At 48.1% G+C, this 23,184-nt stretch overlaps 3 protein-coding genes across 5 annotated transcripts in view; 2 read left to right on the top strand and 1 right to left on the bottom strand.

The window, feature by feature from the left end:
• The window catches only part of Ybey (ybeY metalloendoribonuclease), a 17,037-nt gene extending 13,917 nt beyond the window's left edge, over window positions 1–3,120 (top strand). Inside the window, exon 5 of the mRNA XM_055607234.1 lies at window positions 2,709–3,120. Coding sequence (XP_055463209.1) covers window positions 2,709–2,774 — 66 coding nt within the window. The 3' untranslated portion in view covers window positions 2,775–3,120. The remainder of the gene's footprint in view (window positions 1–2,708) is intronic.
• The window catches only part of CUNH21orf58 (chromosome unknown C21orf58 homolog), a 12,475-nt gene extending 2,545 nt beyond the window's left edge, over window positions 1–9,930 (bottom strand). The window contains exons 1-5 of the mRNA XM_055607236.1: window positions 9,697–9,930; window positions 8,639–8,675; window positions 7,623–7,696; window positions 6,601–6,765; window positions 2,242–2,353 (exon numbers count right to left, since the gene is read on the bottom strand). Coding sequence (XP_055463211.1) covers window positions 2,242–2,353; window positions 6,601–6,765; window positions 7,623–7,696; window positions 8,639–8,675; window positions 9,697–9,759 — 451 coding nt within the window. The 5' untranslated portion in view covers window positions 9,760–9,930. The remainder of the gene's footprint in view (window positions 1–2,241; window positions 2,354–6,600; window positions 6,766–7,622; window positions 7,697–8,638; window positions 8,676–9,696) is intronic.
• Window positions 9,931–16,211: 6,281 nt separating this feature from the next.
• Pcnt (pericentrin) overlaps window positions 16,212–23,184 on the top strand; it is a 96,357-nt gene continuing 89,384 nt past the window's right edge. For all 3 annotated transcript variants that reach the window (XM_055607091.1, XM_055607090.1, XM_055607089.1), the window contains exons 1-7: window positions 16,212–16,347; window positions 18,359–18,571; window positions 19,393–19,467; window positions 19,902–20,157; window positions 21,799–21,854; window positions 22,040–22,214; window positions 22,793–22,929. In XM_055607091.1, the coding sequence (XP_055463066.1) occupies window positions 16,291–16,347; window positions 18,359–18,571; window positions 19,393–19,467; window positions 19,902–20,157; window positions 21,799–21,854; window positions 22,040–22,214; window positions 22,793–22,929 (969 nt within the window). In that variant the 5' untranslated portion in view covers window positions 16,212–16,290. The remainder of the gene's footprint in view (window positions 16,348–18,358; window positions 18,572–19,392; window positions 19,468–19,901; window positions 20,158–21,798; window positions 21,855–22,039; window positions 22,215–22,792; window positions 22,930–23,184) is intronic.

Here is a 23,184-nt window from a genome sequence, read left to right as displayed (position 1 = left end):
TGTGTGTGTGTGTGTGTGTGTGTGTGTGTGTGTGTGTGTGTGTGTGTTCTGAGACAAGACATCCTGTCAGCCCCGGCTGACCCTAAACTCACTATGTAGCCTAGGATGACCCTGAACTTGTGATGCTCTTGCCTCTGGATCTCAAGTACTGGGACTGCAGGTTTGTCACCGTACCTGGTTTATATAGTACTGAGGAGGCAGTAACGGCTCACACTAGGCTTTTGAGTTCTTTTGTTGTCACCAGAGCTACCTGGCTTATCCTTTAGTCTCTACTAGTGCATTGTGGTGTATACACACACCCACTTCCACGGTTAAATAAATAAATGTAATTAAAAATAAAATATGAGAGCCGGGTGCTTGAGGCGTGCCTGAAATCCCAGCACTCAGGCAGGCAGAGGCAGGTGGATCTCTGAGTTAGAGGCCAGCCTAGTCTATAAAGTGAGTCCAGGACAGCCAAGGCTACACAGAGAAACTTTGTCTAGGAAAACAAAATAATAAAATGTGGGGCTGGGTGCGTGGTCGCACACCATTAATCCCAGTACTTGGGAGGCAAAGGCAGGTGGATCTCTGTGAGTTCAGGGCCAGCCTTGTCTACAAATCGAGTTCCAGGACTGCCAGGGTAACACACAGAAACTCAGAAAACTCTCAAAAAATCAATAATAATAATAACAAACAAGCATAAATCAATAAATAAAATGTGGGGCTGGAGAGATGCCTTTGTGGTTAGGAGTACTGGCTGATTCGTTTGGATTCCCATCATCTACATGGCAACTTATAACCATCTGTGACTCCAGTTCTAGGGGACCTGATGCCCTCTGGTAGCCGGCCTTTGCTACTTTATGGGCTCTTCTTTCTTCTACCCCTCTCTATTCCTTTTCTTCTACCCTTTCAAACCTCTAAATACTAGATAGGGGAGAAAGAAAGATAGAGAGGAAAGAAATCCCTGAATAAAGTCAGGGTCAGAAAGGGGCTAACATTATTTCTAGACTACTTCCTGCTGATTAGGGACATTGAGGTCCTTGGGAAAAATTTGATCTTTGCCATCAGGATATCTAATTTCTTCTTGTTTCTTCTTTGTGAATGACTAGTTAACACACTGTGATCAACAACCCCCCTGAATGACCAGTAAAAACCACCACCCACCTCATTGGGGCCCTAGCATTTATATTCCCTCCGAAAAGTTTCCAGAATTCCAAATGTCACACAATCATGGAAACTATCTGCAGTTTACTTATTTAATCATTTTACAGCCTAATTCCAGCCCCCTCCCTATTTCTGTGATTTTTCAGTGTGAAGGTGTCAGATCCCTTGGAACTGGAGTTACAGATAGTAGTGAGCTGCCATGTGGTTGCTGGGAATTGAACCTGGGTCCTCTGGAAGAGCAGACAGTACTCTTAACCACTGAACCATCTCTCCAGCCCACTTTCTGTGATTTTTAAAGAAACCAAAATTCCAGAATTCTCACTACAGTGTATGAACATGTTATACTGATGTATATGCAGGCAAAACATTTACATACACAAAATAAAAATCCTCTTTTAAAATTACTTATAAAATTTCAGATATTAACCCCCCTCAAAATGATAATCTGAGCTTAGTTTAGGCTGGACCCTGCCCCAGAATGCTAAACACTTAGCATTCTTCAGAAACCTTGTGAAGTGGGTTTTTGTTTCCCAGGAAAAACCATTTCTTATCTGCTCCTACAGCCCCCATCTCCAGAAAGGGCATCTAGTTTTCTGTTAACCTAAACAAGCCTCCAGCAGATCAAAGTCCCACAGTAGCAGAAAGTAAACAACTCACAAGTCTCAGGAAGTCTTTGAAACTTAGCAGATACACAAAGCACCTCCTTCCCCAAAGTTATAAAAGCAGTAAGGACTGCTGAGGGGTTCAGACCAGCCAAGCTACCTGGAAGAAACTCTGACCCGTTGATTTGCAGAGGGCTCTGGGGTTCCAGGTTCTTTATGTCATTACCCAACCTGGGGTGGACTTAAGGTGATTTTGGTTGCCTCTTAGTTGTCCTTGCTTCTCTAAGTAACCCCAATAAATTCACTGGTTCACCAAGTTGGATTTCATTGATATTGTTTCTTTTGTCAGTTTTTGGTTCTCTGTCTGGGGTAAATAGATGTGTATGTGTGTTGCATCTCAACGGAAAAGGTGTTGCACAACACCTACTTACAAAAATGCTTTCCCTTTCAGCCTTTCACAAACCTAAAGCAATATCAACATAGAATGTATACGCACCTTCCTTAATACTTCCTGATCTTTGAGTGGGAAAGGCCTGAGGAGGAGAAATCTGTGCAATCAGTGGCTGCTGGGGTAGCTGCTGAATGATGGTGGCAGGAGGCTGGGGGACCTAAGAAAGGCCAGTTGATTAGCTATCTTCACAAGCGTCTCCCATCCATCCATATATCCATCCACCCAAGTCATCTATCCATCTGTTCAGCCCATCCATCCATCTTCCCTCCTATCTGTCCTTCTACCCGTCCCTCCATCTATCATCCATCTGAAGAGAAGTTTAAATGATTAACACTAAGTTAAATAGACAGTTGACTAGCTGGTTTTGTTAGGGCATGGTTGTTTTGTTTTTGAGACAAGGTCTCCCTATGTAGCTCTGATTGACATAGAACTCCCTGTAAACCAGACTGTCGTTGAGCTGGTGTTGGTCCTTCTGAGTTGTGGATTATAAACATGTTTTGTTTTAATCCCAGGTGTGGGATGTGGGACTGATTCAGATGGTCCACAGCAACAAACTCTTTGCCTCATGCATGCGCTGAGAGAGCTCCTTGCCAGCTGCAGATAATTTAAATTTGAGGACTCTGGGAAGAGAATAACTACCGCTGGGGAACTCTGATAAAGAACAAGGCAGCTGCTGCTTCCCTCCTGTGGCTGCTGATTGCTGTCCTTGCAGTGAGACAAGAAGTTGGAGATCTCCTGAGACAAGGATTGGACTGGCTCCAAGGAACCCCATGACCCCAATCAGCAGAAAGCAGCTAAGACAACGGTGTCCCTCCCCCACTAGCCCTTTCTCTCTCCTGCCTGGTGTTGGGGTGTTAGAGGGGACTGGGGTGGAGTAGGAAGAAAAAAGATATAAAGAGATGTAAATAAAAGTTTTTAAAAAGTACACCCAACACTTCTGCCTCTGACTCCTGATGTCATAAGCAAAAATGAAAATCCCAGCCATTATATTTTACCAATAAAGACTCAGGAGCAAATGCTGGGGTGAGAACCTTCTAGCTCAGAGAGGCAAAGTACTCAGCTGACCTTACCCACTCAGGTCAGGATGTCAGGATGGAAAAACTCCAAAAGGCTCACTAGTTCAACTGACAGCCCAGGAGGAAAAGGCCAAATAATAATAATAATAATAATAATAATAATAATAATAATAATAATAATAACAACAACAACAACAACAACAACAACAAGTTCAAAGGCTTACTAGTTCAAAGCCCCAAAAGCCAGGGAACTGAGGAGCTGAAGCCTAAGCTAAAGCCAGAGCTTGAGGTATAAAGCCCTTTCTTTTTCTCCATGCTGTCTTAAATACCCCTCCACTCAAAAGTCCTTTCATTGACACATTAATCCCTGTCAGCTGGTTTCTTGCTCTGCCTCCTGACCTAGGGTTAACTTTATTAGATCTGGTATACAGAGAGCTCTTGGATTAAAGGTGTGTGCTAGGGTTAGGTGAACCACACCATAATCACCTGATTAAACAGAAAGTTCTTGGATTAAAGGTGTGTACTAGAGCTCAAACAAACCAAACAATAAACAGGGTTTTACAGTAAATTTGGGGTTCACAATGGGATCAAATATCCTGTAACAGACTCCAGAGTACAGTATCTAAGTACATAACACTGCATTCAGCAAGCAATGTAATATTTTTAATGTTTCTCATATTTCCTGCCTTCAGAAAGGTAGTTAATGCCTGGTTATTTTTGTTTTAATAGATTTTAAATTGTATGTATCCAGTCTTTTAACCTTTATGTATTTTAAGAGGAGTAGAGTGGAATTTCATGGTGTGGGAGTCTAGGGGTGGACCCCTGCTTGATGAAAGTCGGGTGTCCACAATTCTTTTCCAGTGGCTTGTCTACTATAGCACCATTACAGCTTTGCTGATTACCCTATATGGCAGGGCATGTGTGGCCCTCGATGTGCATAAGTGGCCTCTGGTTTCTCTTCTGGTTGAAAATACATGTATAGCAATTTCAAGCAAACACCAGGAAGACTGGTTTTAAAGACTCCTCCTTTCAAGTCTATAATGAGCTTGCCCCTTCTTTCCATTCACACAATCAGAGGCCTAGAGCAGACCTCGGAGCCTTCTCTGCAGAGTACAAGTAGGGAATTGTTTTGGCTCATGGACCACATGGGCTCAGCTGAGTGTCTTCTCTGCTGTTAAAAATGACAACAGCTAAGGACAGATGCCAACATGTGTCCCTATCACTAACCATTTCGTAAAAATCAAAATGTGCTGCTACTGCTGCTTCCTCCTCCTCCTCCTCTTCTTCTTTTGTGTTTTGAGACAGTTTCTCTGTGTAGCATTGGCTGTCCTCAATTCCCCCAGTGCTGGGATTACAGGCGTGGGCCACCATGCCCAGCTTAGTCCTCTATTTTTTGGCAAACTTTTAAGAATATGAGACCAGGTACTTGAGTGATAGCTCAATGGTTAAGAGCACTGACTGCTCTTTCAGAGGACCTGGGTTCAAATCCCAGTAACCCACATGGCAGCTCACAAACTATAATTCTGTGATCCGACACCCTCACACAGACATACATGCAGGCAAAACACCAATGCGCATAAAATACAAATAAATAAATGTAAAAAAAAGAGTAAGAGCCAGGTATAGTGGCACACTCCTATAATCCCTGCACTTGGGGAGGCCGAGGCAGGAGGATCTCTGTGAGTTCCAGGCCAGCCTGGGCTACAAAGCTAGTCCAGGGATTATAGGGTGTGTAAGGGTGTCAGGACAACCAAGGATACACAGAGAAACCCTGTCTCAAAAACCAAAGGAAAGAACAAAAGGAAGAATATGAAACCAGCCGGATGTTGTAATGCTTGATTTTAATGCCAGCACTTAGGAGGCAGAGCTATACAGGGAGTTCTAGGCTAGTCAGGGATACATAGGGAGACTGACTCTGTCTTGAAAACAAGCACCATGGGGGCTGGAGAGAGATGGCTCAGTGGTAAAAAGTACTGGGTCCAGAGGACCCCAGATCAACTTCCAGCACCCACATGGCTGTACACAACTATCCGTAACTCCAGTTCCAGGGGATCCAACACCCACACACAGGCACATGCAAGCAAAACATATTAATAAAATAATAATAGTAGTAGTAATAGAAATTTAAAACAAAACAACACAAAAAACCAGATGCAACGGTCCTGACAACAGGTTGAAAGGGCAAGCACGAGGCATATGGAACCTGGGTGCAGACAGCTCACAAGCAAAGGGAGTCCTAGCGGATCCATTCCCTCTGCTAAGTGCTGCTGCCAGTTTCCCCTGCCCAAAGCACGGATGTCTTACAGGTAACCAACATGTCCAGAACCTCTTCTTCTGTGCTCATTCTCAACTGCCTGCATTCCTTCATCCTGAGTCCCAAACAAAGGCCCCACCTGGGCCTCTACCTCCTCTGCTTAAGAACATTCCTTTTGAACCAGTGAGATGGCTTAGCAAATACAGGTATTTGCCAAGAGGCTTGGCAACCTGACTTTGATCCCCAGAACCCATATAACAGTGAAAGGACAGAACCTACTCCACAGATTTGCTCTCTGATGTTCATATATGCACTGTCGCTCATGTGGCCCTCATACACAATACACGTCACACACACAGGCACATACTACTAGTACATACCATTTAAACACACACACACACACACACACATAATCAAGAAGTCAGTTGGTTTCTATTGCTAGTGACTCAGAATATTGTTTGTATGCCATACCATATAAAGCTCTCAGAATGGAAGACTCTGCTGTTTGTAACCCTATCCCTAAGTCAGGGTCTGTGTGTGTGTGTGTTTTCTCGAGACAGAGTTTCTCTGTGTACCCCTGGCTGTCCTAAAACCTGCTTTGTAGACCAGGCTGGCCTCTAACTCAGGGATCCACCTGCCTCTGCTTCCGGTAAAGGTGTGCACCACCACCACCACCCACCCAGTTCCTAAGTCAGGGTCTTCATCACCCCTGGTCACTGTGAAGTATTAAAGGGTGATGCTCCTCTGAATTCAGGGCCCAGTGGTGCTAAACTCCCCTAATTCATCCAGTGCAGCTGTTAGGCTGGTCTAGTAGGAGGTGAGTCTGTCCTGGGAGATGGCCATCCCCAAGCCAGTCCTCCTCAGAGTACCCATGGTGCCATGGACAACAAATGAAGCTGTTATTGGCTCTTAGCAGATTGGACCACTCTAGAACACTGGCATCCTGCTGGGACCTCCCGGAAAAGAAGTGAGAGCCTTTGGCCTCCCTGGAATGTAGGAGGGAAAAAGAGGGTAAACGCCTCTGGCCTTCCTGATTGGATAGCCTGCTGCCAACACAGTGCCCTTCTGCATTGCTGTGAAGTCTCAGTTCAAACCCTCCCACCCCACTGTTGCTGATACCCAAGCTCCTCCTACCTGGTGCTGGATGATCCGTGGTGGCTCTGGGGGTCGGGGCAAAGGTGGGGAGGCAGCAGGAAAGACATCGATGGGAGGCACCTCTGGGTTCAGGGCTGGCACCATGGCTCGTCCATGTGTCCGCCAGGCCTGGTCTGGGGTGTACTCATCCATCAGCTGCTGTTCCTATAAGGTTGACATAGTGTTGGCTGTAGAGCCATCAGCAGAGGGCCCTGATTCAATCTGTGAACCTCACTGGGTGATCAAGCTCTCACTAGCATGGTTTTCTCCTGCCTCACCCCTGCCAGAGAATATGGCATCCTAAATGTTTAGTGTGGAGTCCCTGGAACTAGGGATCTCTTTGTCCCTTTTCCCAATGTGACTATATTGAATAAACATCCTTTTCTGCTTTCCAATGTTATTTGACTTTTAATTGGCTTATTGGAAATAGGTGGCCAGATGTGACTTGCGTCACGGTTGTAACCCCAAGAAATGCTCCTTGGTAAACACTTGAAAATTCTCTTAACACATACTGGATACTTGTTGAGTTTGTGGTCATTGCTGTTCTCTCTCAGCCAACAGTCTAATGGTTCTTCATGGATTCAGCATCTACCTCACTGTGGAGAGCTCCCTACCAGGCCAAGGGCAAACCTTCTGTCCCAGCGCAGCTGGGGAAAACGCCCATATAGATGCTTCTAGGCAGGGCCACATCTTGCTGCTGGCCTGGTTAGTTTAGGTGAGCTCCACTTCCTGTGGGAATGGACCTTGGCCCATTGCCTGCTCTGTTGGCGGTGACCTAAGCAGGTCCTAAGCTCACATACTGCCCATACCTTAAGTTTTGACCTTGTCTAATTTTCACAGGGAAGTGACAAGGTGGGAATACTAAAGTCTCTTAATACTCACAGTTCAATTACCCATTCCCAATTTGTAAACATTAGCTAATTTGGCCCCAGGAGTATAGGCAAGCTTTGGTTGGGGTGAGCTGGCCTGTGTATTAGCCCATGGGGAATGAGGTCCAGGTTTGGCAGAAGGTGGAGGCCTACCCAGAGCCTCTGTAGAAGGTCCTTCCTTCTTCTCAAAGCACTCTGCAGAGCTCTCTCTGGCTTCTCCTGCTGTCCTGGATGGAGAAGGCACACACAAAACTGAGAAATATATCCTGGCTGCTGGCTCTGGCAGAGTATCCCAACTTCTCTGCATCTGGGGTTCAGAGTAGCCTGGAGCTTCCTGGGCTACAGAGCTCAGGTCTGTCACAAACACCCATGCTGAAGAAGGAGGGGCCAAGGTTGTGGCAGGGATAGCCGGGCTATCATAGAAAGGGACAGAGTCAGCCCAGTAGATTTTCTTGGTCCTGTAAGGCTTTGGAAGGCAATACAACAGGTCTTTTGGTGCCACAGCACTCCTGTACTGCAGGAGGCCTCCACAGGCCCAGTCATACCTCCATAGCCCCAGCCCCAAGCTGTCTGGAAAAGACAGGCATGTTCAGTGATTTGGGGGAGAGGGTCTTACTCTGGAGAAAGTTCTGGAAGGGGGCTGCTTGCCCTGGAATCCTACTGGAACTGCCTGGGCAGGCTTCTCTGGAAGCTTTACCTGGGACATTTACTCTGCTTTACTCTGGCACATTTGCGGCCATTGGGTTGTGCATAGGTCCCCTGGATCATGTGGCCTGGTGTGGCATTTTCCATCTAGATGTGAGGCACCCGGGTCCAGCTGTCTGCCCTTGGGGTTCCCAGAGTTACTCACAGCCATGGATGTTCCATGGTCTGAAGAACAAAATGTGTTTCTCTAGCCTCACATCCTCACTCAGATGTCCATGAACCTACATGCTGGTCCCAGGTACTGAGAAGAGTAAGGCTGACCCCCGCCCACCCCTGGAAGCAAAGCAGTATGAGTCTGAATTAACAGGGACAGTTTCTGCACTGAGCAACCTGAGGCATGTCACCTGACCTCTCTGTACATCTCATCTATAAGATGCATTCTGTCTAGGAGTCTGCTGGCTAAGGGTGCACCGTGCATGCTCTCCTTCCTTCCCCTATGTGCCTAAGCAGCTTAATGCTCTTACCTGAACTGTCCATGTTTTCTCGTTCCCGCTCCAGCATCTATGAAGAAGAAACTGTGATGGTGACTTGGCTCCAGGTTGGTGAGTGGAGTCTGTGCTGTCCACCTGCCTATGGAGCTGATATTCCAAGAGCTCTAGGAGTGGTCAGTACCCAGAAGGAAGTATGAGGGCAAGACACACATGTCAAGTGAGTGGATGGGGCAAGTCCCATTCTCTTAAGGATTATTCTGGTGGTGTTCTCAAACATATATGCTCTCCATCTTAAACCCAAAGGGGATACTCTGAAGAGCCCCAATGTGCTGATCTGCTGAGACACAAATAGGACATCCTGATGTGTAACAAGGGGTACCCTGATGGGCCCTATGGGGTTTTCCTGCTGGGACCCAGAGGGGTGATCTGATGGGTCCTAAGAAGACACATTAATGGGTCCCCAAGAAGGATGGGCTGCTCCGGAGAGACTTCTGTGGCACAACTTTTGAGAGACTATCCCCTGGTCCTCTCCAGGGCCACGTGGGCCCTGAGGGGAATCCAGCCAGGGTTAGTAATAGGTGGGAAGATGAAGAACAATGTTGGCAGAGCATACAGAGACCAAGGGAACTATGCTTAGTTGTATGTAGAGGCAGGAATGCTGGTCATGGATCATTCAGAATTTCACAGATGGTTGAAAGTGTGGAGAAAACTGGGCATGCCCAGGTTTTCCCCCTGGGAGCGTTGGGCTCTGTCTCCACAGTAAGGAGTATCCCTTTAAACACTGGAGCCTGAAGGCACAGGAGTTTTATAGGGACGTGCCCTAGAAATACACTTGCTGGTAGGTTGCTGGTAGGTTCAACCTGCCTTTCCACTTTGGAAACTGCTAGAACCTACTTGGTTCTACAGAGCACACACACACACGCACACACACACACTCAAGGCAAACAAGAAGCCATAGTTGTTCGTTATGAAGCCAGAAGCAGGAAAAAGGTTTACTCTGGAAGCAGAGACTTCTCTAGCAGTTTGTAGAGGCAGGAGATTTGAGTGGAGCAGCAGAGGCTGACAGCAGCAGTGGGTGAAGCCTGGCTTACCTGTTCCAGGAGTCGCAATGTCAGCTGGGTCATCTGCTCTGCCATTGAGGAGCCCAATGTCATAACAACTGTGTAAGAGGCCCGCCGAGAAGTAGGAGGCTGAAGTGCCGCTTGCTCTGCCTTGACCCTTACTTAGTTACATGCAGCCAAGAGCCCCTTCAGGGGTCATGGTGCCGCCGCAAGACAAGAAAAGGGCAAATGGAAGACTGACTGGTTCCTCCCTGGACTACAGTGCCAGAGCCTGCCCCGAGGCCGTGACAGTTGCTGGCCTGTGAGGAAGGGAGGTCCTGGGTTGCCAGGACACCTTTGAGAGTCCTTCCTGGGCTCCGTGTCCCCAAATGGGTTACCTGTAAACACTGACCCACAGGTGTTGCCAGGCAGAGGTCAGTGGGGAGGTAAAAGGCCAGACAGACAGACTTCAGATTCTTCCAGACACCACTCACCCAGGGAAATAGTACAGAAGAATGACTAGAAGTCTCTCTGAGTCCCCTAGACCCAAACTGCACCACCCCTGTCATTTGCTGCTGCCTCCAGGACACTCTTGTCCTTCCTTGCTTTTTCAAAGCAAAAAGGCAGTGTGGATGGACACCCATGTGGACTGTGGGAAAGGAGCTCCCTGAGGGTTTCAGGATTTTTTCTTTCTTTTTTTTTTTTTTGTGGCAGAGACTTTGGCCAGGGGTCAAGGGCAGACCCTAAGGGGACACCCAGGCTAAGAGGGTGCACTGGCATAGAGGATACAGACAAGAATAAAGAAAAGGATGTAATGTATGGGGATTAAGGTTCTAAACCAAATGGGATGTAAATTAATCCCACTCTCTTGAGGAGGGAGATGAACATATCAGGGTCTGACCAAGTCCTATGAACTTAAGAGACAGCCAGGGTAAGGTCAACACCCCTGGAACCCAGTTAATTCTGGAAACTGCATCAGATTGAAGGAGAGTTACAGAGATATAGGTAGACAAGGAAAGCAAAAGTAGGCTCCCTGAGACACGGCAAGCACAGGAGTCAGTATCTAAACAGGACCAGTAAAGGAAAGGGGAGACTGTCCTTAGCTGGAACATCTGTGATGTTTTCTCTTGGTCTGACTGGATTTGTGGCTTCTTGGGAGTTAGAATCTTTCTTATCACACTGTATTGAAGATACGACCTACCAACACAACTTACCCTGCAATGCTGGCCTGGCTACCTGGCCTTGAAGCAGCTAACCGGCTTGTCTGTCACAAACTGCCCGTGCTCTTCCTGTATTGTCCTCTTTGGTAGAATGTTGCTAGGCACCGTAAATGTTTACAGGGTAAGGAGCCATGTCCACTGTGAGAGCATCTGTGTAACTTACTTTGACAGCTTTTAATACTAAAAATAAATTGAAATGAGATCCAAGTGCTACCTTTGTGGCGTTTCTCTCAAGTTCCAATGCGAAGGACTTCCTGAGGGTGTTGGCTCAGGTGAGCTGGGCACATGCTACCCTACTGCCCGTTGTAAATATATTGAAATACATAAGACTCGGGTATGACTCAGGGGTCTGGTTGTTCTCGGAAAGTCTGACCTTGCTATCTTGCTAGCCCCTTCATCTAACGAGCCTACTGTCTCGTTTGCACAGAACACCTAAATCTGATTCTGGGAATCAAGAGGACTCCACTCACAGAGGAGGACTGTGATCTGGCCCAGGGGTGAGGGGAGTACTTCTTTATGGCTTCCTTTCCAAAACCTCAAAGTTTTGTTTGTGTTGTAGTCCCTTAGATGCGTGGCTTTCAGTGCGGCTGGCAGGGTGTTGGTAAAGTGTTACTCCTGTGAGAGGAGGGAAGGAGTTGTTCATGCTTTTCATCTGAGAGGAAGCAGCAAGCCCAACATGTAGCGCCCCACCCTATCCCAACCCCTTCACCCCCGCACCCAGCCATGTTCAACTAGAGGTGTGGGCTAGGTAAGTGGAACAGAGAGCACCCAAAGCCCACTGATCTACTGTCAGGAAGGCATGCAGAGCTTTTTGATAGTGGGGCTTATCGAAAGAAATATTAGAAGGAAACGCTCTGGCCTGCCCTCCTCGGCCCCCATCTTTCTTTCCAGGTCATCTGCCAGCTACAGACAGGCAAAGGGGGCTGTGCTATCTTACTAGCTTTACCAAAGAGGCTGCAGCATGGTTAAGTTTTATGGGATTTCACCCTTTTCCTCAGTGGAGAAACCAGCAAAGTTAGTGAAATAGCTTGAGAAGGGTCAGGTTGCTCTGACACCATGCTTCCTCCCTTAGGAACTACATTTGCCAATAAACAAACAGCTCGACATTCCTCTTCATGAGGGGTTTTGCAACACCAAAAGGGTCCTACAAAAACTACTAGCCATCCTTCTGTTTACCTGGTCAGAGTCCCAGCCTGAGCTGAGGCCAGACTGTTATTTATGGCATTGTCAGCAGCACTGCCATTTTTTGGGGGGTTCACTTTGGACTTAGCAGCGATGTCGTGAGACTGCAGATTCAAGGAGATGAAGAGGATGATCTTGGATGCCAGGTTTAAAACATTTGTTTGCCTTTTTGCAATTGCCTCCAGCTCGTTAGCTTCCAAATGGGTGAGAGTGAAGATAGTGGTCAATCATTTAAAACACAGGCACTGCCAAGGAGCTCTGCCTTTCCCCCATGAAACTACACTGCTCTATACCAGCGGAAGACACCATCCAGGCCCTGGCTGATTACACAATGAAACAAGGATCCAAGAAAGGAGAGAGAGGGAAGCAGTGAGTCCTTGGTGAAGCTCCGGCCAGTCACAACAGCTGCTTCCTTGTGGTACATTCACCTAAATGTCCAGCTGCCCTCACACCACATCAAAGAGCAACAAGGAAGTCACAATATCCATCATTCACATTGTGGCTCTACAAAGCAAAACATGTAATCACCGAGTCTTTCTGCTCTCTTGTCGCTTTAATGCTAGTGCTGTTTTGAATTATTTGCGTGTGGCCTCAGAACTGAAATCAATACTAAAGTCTTACTTAGCTTCTGATAGCCCATGGAGTTTTAGTTATACGGAGCTTTACCTAAATCTGTTTCGGAAGAAGATTGCCAGCAGAACGCCCTGTTCTGTTTTTTTGCTAGGATAGTTACTATGTATTTAAACCTCTGCCTATATGGTAAAAGAATGTCAGGCAAAACAAACAAACAAACAAAAACAAAGAGTGGCTGCTGCTTGATGTTGGGGTTACTTCCACCCCCTCCCCCTGCCAAAGCCCATTGGAAGAAGCTAGCCATTTCCTGTCCCATGTCCCCCCACCCATTCCCTAAAGCCTTCCTGTTCTCAAACATGTTACTTTCACTTTCCTGGCTTCTGAGGCCATCCCATTCTTCAAGTCTGACGATGATATCAGACTTTCCTTCATATTGGTCTTCTTCTCAGCACATTAATTTTTTTTGTCCACCTACAGATTGAACTGAGTGGTTCTCCTTGAAGGCCACAGCTTATCCCAGACCCCTATAGCATTCCTCAAGAGCAACAAGTACGCTTAAAGCCCAAGGCATTGCTCTAGCCCCCAAATTTCATTTTAATTATATTCTAAAGTTATTTTGATTGTCTTTTAAAAGATTTATTTTATGTATATGAGCGCTCTATCTGCATGTACACCTGCGCGCCAGAAGAGGGCATTAGGTCTCATTATAGATGGTGGCGAGCCACCACGTGGTTGCTGGGACTTGAACTCAGGACCTCTGGAAGAAGAGTCAGCGCTCTGAATCACTGAGCCAGCTCTCCAGCCCATTTTTTTATTATTTTAAGTGTGCGTCTGTATATTGAGTTTAAGCACATGATTGCCAGTGCTGACAAGGTTAGAGGCATGTAATCCCCGTTGGAGCTAGCAGTATAGGCAATTGTGAGTTGCCTGACATGGATGCCAGGAACCCAACTCTGGTCCTTTGCAAGGGCAGTATGCACTCCATGCTGGCTGCTAGTTTTATGTCGACTTGGTACAAGCTATGTTCATCTGAGAAAAGGGAACCTCAGTGGAGAAAATGTCTCCATAAGAATGGACTGTAAGCAGGCAAGTCTTTTTTTTTTTTTTTTGTTTAGACAGGCTCTCTCTACATCAGCCTGGCTGTCCTCAAACTCAGAGACCCACCTATCTTTGCCTCCCTAGTGCTGGGAATTAGACATGTGCCACTACCCTTAGCAGCGACTTAGTGAATGACAGGGAAATTTAGATCTTAGAACCTACATCTGGCAACTCACAGATGCCTATAACTTCAGCTTTAGGAGATCCAACACCCTCTCTGGCCTCTGAGGGTATCTGCCAGTTCTACACAGAGACACAAACATATTCATAGTTTAAAAAATTTTCTTGGGGCTGGAGAGATGGCTCAGAGGTTAAGAGCACTGTCTGTTCTTCCAGAGGTCCTGAGTTCAATTCCCAGCACCCACATGGTGGCTCACAACCATCTATACTGGAATCTGATGCCCTCTTCTGTCATGCAAATGATCTACAGATAGAGCACACTTATATGTAAAATAAATAAAAAAAAACTCTTTAGGTTTTTAATTTTTTTTTAGATTTAAAAATTATTTCATGAGCCAGGCGTAGTGGCACACGCCTTTGATCCTAGCACTTGGGAGACAGAGGCAGGCAAATCTCTGAGTTTAAGGCGGTCTGGTCTACAAAGCGAGTCCAGGACAGCCAAGGCTACACAGAGAAACCCTGTTTTGAAATCTCCCCCCTCAAAAGTTTATGGGTATGAATGTTTTGCCTACCTGTCTGTATGTGCAGCACATGTGTGCACTGCCTGAAGAAGCCAGAAGAGAGCCTCAGATCCCCTGAACTGGAGTTATGGACAATTGTGAACCACCATTGGGTGCTGGGAATCAAACCTGGATCCTCCGTAAGCACAGCTCGTGACTGCTGAGCCGTCTCTCTAGCCCTCCAATTTTTTTAAAAAAAATAATTATTACTTTTTTTATGTGCATTAGTGTTTTGCCTGTATGTATGTATGTGAGGATGCCAATTTTCTGGAACTGGAGTTACAGACAGTTGTGAGCTGCCTTTTGGGTGCTGGGAATTGAATCCAGTTAGCGCAGTCAGTGCTCTTAACCACTGAACCATCCATCTCTCCAGACCCTCCAATTTTTAAAATATATAAAATATGCCTCCCGTTTGGAGGCATATTTAAAAAATATTGCATTGTTCAAGGACTGAGATCAACATATCCCAGAGGTTAGGTCAACCCAGAGGGACCTCTCCACCACCAGCATTTTCGTCAGAGAGAAAAACTTCTTAAGAGTCCTGCAGGCTCCGAGTAAAGAAAAAGAAACATTTTTCGATCTAGTAAAGTGGGTTGTCAGCCTAAAAAGCAAAAACGACTGGCCGGCAGATTTCATAGAAAACAGCAGTTTTTATATCCCTGTGCCCGAATTCCTCACTGCTGAGGTACAACCTTCCAGGTGCTGCCCTCTCTCAACATTCTCCATCCCATTGGTGCAGGACGCAGAGTTCTATCTGACATACATCCTCAGATCCCTTTTTTTCGGATGCATAGGCATAGTCACATGGCAGCCTGTAACTTTTCAACCCGAAGATAATTTAAGGTGAGCAGGCAAGCGAGCACCACCTGCTGGCTACGGAAGACAGGGTCCTAATCTTGCCTAATTATCTATGAGTCATTCATTGATGAGCTCTAAACGCGCCTCTTACTGAAGATGGACCAGAGTTGATTTATTTCCCGACACCAGGGAGACTTTTTCCTTGTAGAGGTGCCGGAATGAGAGTCAGGAGCCTGAACACACAGGGACTTAGCGCATAGAGGAGTGTGCATGAATACAGAACGGCCCTCAGGGGCAACTTCGGGCCCACTGGGAACACCGGTGCACCTTTTAGGGCGTCATTCATTGAATAACTCCGGCTGTATTCGGCTCTTTGGATCCTGGTTGAAGACAGGGGTCGGTGTTTAGGAGGGGCAGAAGTGGTCAGGGCAGGGAGGTAGGAGGGAGGAATCCAAGAGGTCCTACAGGTTGATTGCACCTGTGGACCAAAAAAAAAAAAAAAAACAAAAACAAAAAAAACAAAAACAAAAACAAAACAAACCCCCACAGCACCCTCCCTAGGACTGAAGGGGAGGCTGGCGTCCTACCAATGATGGGGACTGTGGGGCCTAAGGCGACAGCGGATCCCCGGGAACGCGCCCAGAACGGATCTGCACGCAGAAACACATCGCGACGGAAAAACGACTTTTGCAAGTTTCCCGGGAGTAGACAGAGCGGCCCGGAGGCGCGGCCGGCCGCCCGCGTGTGAGTCCCCGTCTGGTCGGGAGAGGGCGCTAGGCCGCGGCGGCGCCGCCGGGGAACGGCTTACACGAACCTTCCCGCCGCATCCCGCTCATTGGTGTTTGCTCAGGAGGGTGTGGAAGCCCCAACACACCAATCGGAGGCACGAGAGCTGGCCCTCCGCCCTCGCGGCGTCGCCGGGGCGCGCGTGCGCACGTCCGTGCAGGGCTCCGGATTGGCGGGGCGGCGCTGACAGTTTTGTGTGTTGGGGGTGGGGAGGCGAGCGGGTGGAGGGAGGGAGTGTAAACAGAGCGGAGGCAGCCCCGCGGCCGGCCCGCCGCTCCCGCGCGGTTCTCGAGGAGCCCCAAGTGGAGATGGAAGAGGACGAGCAGGAGCTGCGGCGCAGGAAGGTGGAGGCTGGGAAAGCCAAGGTAGACGGTGGCGTCCTCCCTTCGCTCTGCTGCGGAGAGGAGTCCTAGGGAGGTTCTGGGGCCCCTGTGGCGGCTTGGCAAAAGCGGTGTTGGCGGGGCAGTGGGGGCTGCCGAGCGCTTGCCCTTCCCGCCGCTTTCTGCGGAATTCACTTCCTAGGCGCCGCCATCTTGAATCCACCGCCCTCGGTCTCGCCCCGCCCTGTGGCTGCCTCAGCCAATCAGCACCGGAGACGCACGGTGACTTGTAGGCGGGCCGAGAGCGGCGGGCGGGTCCCGGTCACCTAGCGTTGCTGGTTGTTTTGCTTCCGGTGCTGTTGTGCTTCCCAGGGGCCGAGCTCTCCAGGGCTTTTAAAAAATTGCCTTCAGACTTGTTTTCCCGGGAACCCCGAGCTGCGCCTCCCGGGTGGTGCCCTGGCATTGGGTTTGGTTGTTCTCTCTCTGGACCCTGCAGCTGTGATTCTGCCGAGTGTGCTCTTTTCCATCCCCTCCGCTCCAGATTTTGAGTTTCTACCCTGGGAAAAGTTTGTAGCTGTTAAGATAGCTGTTTGAAAGGTGATGGGGGTCCAGAGGAAGAGAAGGTGCGAACATTTTGGAAGTGGCTCCCTGGCCACCAACCATGGCTGTGAAACCAGAGAATTTTCTCTTACTCTGTATTATCAGCCTAGGACTAGGTAAAATCACTGTGAAACGGCTGAGTTGATTTCGTGGTTTACCTAGTAGCAGCAATCCTGCAGTCAACCCCCTGCCGCCACCCCTCCTCCCAACTCCGAACCATAAAATCGCAGAAAATACATACACAGTGGAAATGAGAGTCAGATTAAAGGTGACAGTCAGAAACCATGGTGATGTTTCCCCCTCTGATAGGCGGCAGGTGTGAAGAGGGATGCGGAAATCCCCCTTTCTCCTCTTTTCGTAAGCTAGACACATGTAGATGCTGAGGAAAGAGGGAGTGTGTGGAGTTTTGCACTTCAGCTTTGGAGAACTGGTGGGTGGGTTTGTGAACACTAGTAGATGTACTTAGGGGAGATGAAAGCTGAGAAGAACCAAGAGGCCATTCATTGAATGTCCATGGCCAGAGACCCAAGGCTGTGCTGCAGAGGGGGAGCTCTGTGGTTGTATTTGGTGGCGGATGCTGAGAACAGAGCTGGTACTGCAGGCGCTGTCCTTCGCATCTCTCTTCACACAGATAGATACATGGCCTTGTTAATTTTCTCTGCCAATGAAATTGTGTGTTTCTGTTCTCATCGTCAGGAGCATATTTACTTGTCTGGCTATGATTGTGATTTGAGGGACTAGACGTTCCCTTGTGAAAAGCTGGACCTCCAGCGGGGTACGAGTGGGGAGGGGAGATGGTGCATGAGAACAGTCGAAAAGTCCTGTGTTTAAGGGACTGAAAGAAGCGAGGCTGTGCCTCTGACTGGCAGGCAACATTCTGTGACGGTCCCTAGTGCTTTGCTGAGCTGTGTCATGAGAAGTAGAACATCTGATTTCATAAAGGAAGATGCTAGATTGACCTGGCTTAATTAAGTTTTTGCTATTTCTGTACCTTGTCTCAGAATCTATGGCTAGGAAGTTTTGGCTGGGCGATATATTTCTTTGATTAGGGGAGAATGGGGGCACAAAGGGAACGATCTAGCTTCATATAGTTTTAAGGCTTGAATATGCCTTCTTTAAGCTCTCAGTGTGTTAAATAGATGCATTTTTGATTTGCTGTTAACTGCTAAGGCTTAGAACAGCTGTTCTTCCAACCAGCCATATTGTTTTCTTTTGTCTGCTTCTAGGTATTAATTAGTAGACATTAGTAGACTCAGTATAATTTTGAGCTTAACACCAAGGTCATAGATGTCAACGAAGACAGTGTTTTGTGGGAAAGTGGTCACTTGGCCTTGTGTGGCTGAGTGGTCAGAGCTAGCTCGAACCTCATGCTCCCCACAAGTGTGTTGACTCTGTGGTTCTGTTACTTTTTCCTCGTTTACCTCTGTTTCTACTACTTCTCTAAATTTTTTCGCAGCTTGCTAGCTTCCGACAGAGAAAAACAAAAGGTGACTGTCCGAATTCGAAGAAAAAGACGGCGAAGAGGAAGGGTTCGGCTGTCAATGCGTCTGTCCAGGAGGAGGGTTCGGTAGCCACGCAAACCAGTGAGCACCCCCAAGGAGGGGCTGCTTTTGAAAGCAAGTCATGCAGCGACACCCTGGAGGGGGCCGGAGGGGCATCTGCAGCTCAGGTAGATTTATTCGTCATCATGTGAGTGTGTTGCCTATCTTCTGGTTATCGCTGTAGTAATTTACTGAAAGTGGCCTTCTGTTTTTGCCTTTCAAAAATGGGGGAAGAGGCAGTTATTCTAGCTCGTAAAAGGTGAGCAAACAGGTTTTACATAAACAAATGACTTAACCTTTACAGTTGATTCTACCTTTTATCGTGTGTGTCAGGGCACTTATACCATGGTGTGCGTGTGGAGGCCAGAGGGTGACTTTTGTGGAGTTGGTTCTCTCCACAAAGTCCAACCTTATGGGGGTGTTGCCTCTTATCCAGGCTGGCTTTGAACTTGTGATAGACCAAGCAGGCCTTGAGTTTACAACTCTCCTACCTTAGCCTCCAGAGTGCTAGGATTACAGGTGTGCCCCGTGCTTTATTTTCTTTTTAATTCTAAGATTGAGTCTTGCTGTGTAGCCTATCCTGGTCCAAATTGTGTAGCCTAGGGTGGCCTAGAACTCTGTCTTTCTCTAGAATTCTGTCTTGCATGTAGCCTGTTTTCTCAGTTTGCCTGTATTGTAGTATATGTTAGTATTTTCCTCTGTAGCTCTGTTATATTTCATGATAATGAAATGAGCTTTCCCCATCAACATATTCAACCAAATGTAGATTGACGTGTTTGGGGGAAAATTGCATTTGTATTGAATGTGAACTGTTTATGTTGTGACTGTTTATGTAGTATTGTTTTCTTCGGGATATGGTTTTTTAGTTTTCTGGTGCATCGACCAAGTCTTAAGACACTGTTTCCTTGTGTGAATTCTCCAGGCTGCATCCTTTGCTTTCCTTCTCTAGGAACGGCAAGACTGTGACCTGGATGAGTCTGGCCTGCAGGGACAGCAGCAGCAGCTGCAGCCGCAGCCACCCCAGGTGATCTGCACGGCCTTGCTGTGGTTCTCAGCCTTCACAGGGTCCTAACCTGCGCTCTGCCATTCTTTCCAGGGCACAGTGGGTCCTGGTTGCCGGGGGTAGTTGTAGGTGGGAGAGACATCCCACAGTGGAGAGGTGGGGGCTGTGGCTTGCTCTTTCCTCCTTTGTTATTTCCACATTCTCTTTGTGAGTTCGTTCCCCAAGCAGAGGGAGGGTCATGTGTGGACACGTAGGGCTGGGAGTCTGGCATGGCTACGGTGGGTGTGAGGTTACTGTCTTTGCTGTCAACCAGTTTTTTAGTGTGGAAACACAAGCATGGGGATGGATGGCTTCTTCTCTTTCCTCGTTCTTTTGCGATCTTTGCTTGGTGTTGCCCTTACTGCCCTGGTTTCCAGCCTGGCTCTCATCGGGGCCTGCCTCCTCTCTGCTTGCAGACAGCCCACAGCCTTGAGCTAGAAGCACTGCGCCTGAGCCTGAACAACATGCACACAGCACAGCTAGAGCTGACGCAGGCCAACCTGCAGAAGGAGAAGGAGACAGCGTTGACGGAGCTGCGGGAAATGCTCAATGGCCGGCGGGCACAGGAGCTGGCGCTGCTGCAGAGTAGGCAGCAGTGTGAGCTGGAGCTGATGCGAGAGCAGCATGCCCGTGAGAAGGAAGCGATGCTGCTCCGCTGTGGGCAGGAAACAGGTACCAAGGCAATACGGGACGTGGCCCCTGTCGTCCCACTTCTTGGTTTCTCTGGTTGTAGCCTAGCCTTTAACAGTCGTTTTCCCAGATCCCATATCATCACATGCACATATGCATGCCTGCAACCGCACACACAAAGCAGCCTGCTGATTTTCTGAATCGCTTTTACTCAAGTACATGCTCCCATTTTTTGCTTTTTGTTTTTGTTCCGCTGGAGGGAGGCCAGCCCTCCAGTGGCTTCTCTGTGTTGGCAAGTCTTTGGTAGTGTACAAACCCGGGCCCCCTGCAAGCAGAAAGAAACTTGACTGGGTCTGAGTTGCTGGCTGGGCAGTGCTTGGGGTTGGCATGGCTATTCATCTTTAGATATGATTATGTTCCTGGTCTGCATTCTGGGTCAAATGCACTCTTAGTCTGCCGCCTATCGCCCATAGGCAGCCTGTGGGGGGGGCTTTCCGCTTTTAGTTAGTTAGCTACTCAGTTGTGTTTGTGTGTATGTGTATGGGTGCTCTGTCTACATGTAGGCCTGTGATCCACATGCATATCTGAAGTCAGAAGAGGGCATTGTTTTTCTAGAACTCAGATACAGGTGTTTCTGTGCTACTGTGTGGATCCTGGGAATTGAACCCAGGCCCTCTAGAAGAGCAGTTGGTGGTCTTGAGCCTCTAGCTTTTGAGCCATCTCTTCAGCCCCACATTTTTAAAGAAACAAGTATCAGCTTTATTGAAAAATAGTTTCCTTGTCACATAGTCTGTGTTTAAGCAGTAGAGTTTGGTAGCCTTTGGTGAATCTGCTAAGTTCCGTAGGTACCTCCATAGCTGAAGTTGAGAGCGTTCATTATTTGGAAAGCGGGCCTACTGCCTACCAGGAGAGTGTTTCTCACCTCGTGTAGCCTTGGCTGTTCTGGAACTCTCTGTAGACCAGGCTGGCCTTAAAGTCATGGAGATCCACCTGCCTCTGCCACCACTGCCTGGCCCCAGCTGCAGAGGCCCCTCTTCCCTGTGGCCCTCTGGCTAGGCCTGCCGTTCCTAAGGAAGGAAAGCAAAGGGCTCGCCAGTGCCCGGGATGTGGTAGCTTGCTCTCTAAGGATGGATTCCAGCCCTTTAGTCAGCCTTAGAATCGTTTGCTGCTTTGTCCTGCCCCAAGTCTCCTGCCATTGCCCTGCTTCTTCAGCCCTTCCCTGACCTTTACATCTGGCTTTCCCTGGGAGGTTCATCAGTTCCCAAGGCATTGCTGGAACCTGTCTTGTGCTTCTCCCTGCTTGAGTTGGAAGCTTTGGATCATAGGGTAGTGTCTCATGTCTTAACATCCATTCAGTACCTTACCTTGACCCTGGCACAGTGGATACATGAACACTGCACATGGAACGTTCACATGGGTTTGGAGATGTTGGTGATGGGACCCCAGCAGCTGATTTTCAGCTGTCCTCTGAGGAGAACCTGGGTGACTGGGAAGCTCAATATTCATTATTTTGATGCGAATGCATTCTTTAAACCAAGCATCGTCTGGATGGCTTACCCAGTGTGCAGTGGGAACTCTCCCCAAGTGGATATTGCTACCAGTGCCCCACATCTCCTGAGTGATGAGCTCACGGAGAAGATTGAGGCTCTGTGGTCTGAATAACTGGGTATGTTTGTCTTGCAGCTGAGCTGAAGGAGCAATTACGTTCAGAAATGGAGAAAAACATCCAGATGATAGAGGTGTGTAACTGTGTGGAAATATAGTTCAGTGTGTGTACTATTTTACTTTCACAATCCACTTAGCTGTCCCTCAGCTTGATGCTGATAAAATCAGTCCTAGGGAATGTGTTGGTAGGAAGTGAATTCTTGGTTGCCTGTGTTTTTCTGAGACTGGATTGTACCACAATCTTTTTTTTTTAAATTAGACTCTGAAGCAAGATTGGGACTCTGAAAGAGAGTTATGTTTGGAAAATCTCCGCAAAGAATTGTCCGCAAAGCACCAGTTGGAAATGGAGGCTCTGCAAAACCAGTTTCAGAAAGAATTGTCGGAACAGAAAGCTGAGTTGGAGAAGATTTTTCAAGCCAAACACGAGGCTGAAGGTGAGCTCCTGGTCCAAGTGAGCATGTCTGGAGGGGCTGAGTGTCCTCTAGAGTGGACACCGTCTTGCAGCTGGACTTGCCTTTCCTACCTTTGCTTTCCAGTGCAAGCTGCTGAGGACGGACGGGGTCATGAGTGCCCAGGACCTGTTGTGGCTGTTGGCTAACTGCCCAGTTTCTGTTTCTTAGGTCCCTCTTACATACTCAATGCCTAAACAATTACTGAAGCAGTAGTTTGGTGGCTGCTTGCTTTTGATACTCCAGTGCTATGTAACAGTGATTCTTGTGAGTGGAGACTGTATCTTCTTGTCTGTGTCTGTGCATCTCTCTTCCCTCCATGGGAAGAACAGGCTGGTTCCTGAGGTGATGTCCAGGTGGAGCCTGCTCAGCTTTGCCTCTGTTTGTGTCACTGGTCTATCAACCCCTTGTCCAGGCATTCCTGGGTGCCCAGGGTGGACACGTGGTGGGCACAGTAGTCTGCATGTGAACTGTGGGTGTGGTCCAAAATGCCGATCAGTACTGCCACTGAAGAAGGGAGCATCATCTTGTCATAAACCGGTGACCTCTGTACTGCTTTCTAGTTTCCCTGAAGAAGCTGGAGACTCAGCACCAGGCAGCCGTCAAGAAGTTACGAGAAGATCTGCAGTCAGAGCATTGCCAGTATTTACAAGATTTAGAGGTGAAGTTCGGAGAAAAGGAAAAAGAAAAAGAGTTGGAGGTAGGCAAGAGTGTAACTTTTTTGTAGTTACTTGTCTGTGGGGATGGAGTATGTGTGTTTGTGCGTCTGTAGGTCCATTTGTGCATGGGTGCCTGTGGCTGTGGTGTCTGGGGTCTTTCTCTACTGAACGCCGTCTTATTTCTGAGGCAGGGTCTTTTAGAGTGGCTGGCAGGCTGGCTGGCAGGCGGGCCTTCTCTACCACTGCCGTACTGGCAGGCTGGCTGGCAGGCGGGCCTTCTCTACCACTGCCGCACT

The sequence above is a fragment of the Psammomys obesus genome, unplaced genomic scaffold, assembly GCF_907164565.1.
Source record: "Psammomys obesus unplaced genomic scaffold, mPsaObe1.curated_primary_1811, whole genome shotgun sequence".
Classification (NCBI taxonomy): Eukaryota; Metazoa; Chordata; class Mammalia; order Rodentia; family Muridae; genus Psammomys; species Psammomys obesus.
This window is presented reverse-complemented; position numbering and strand designations above follow the sequence as displayed.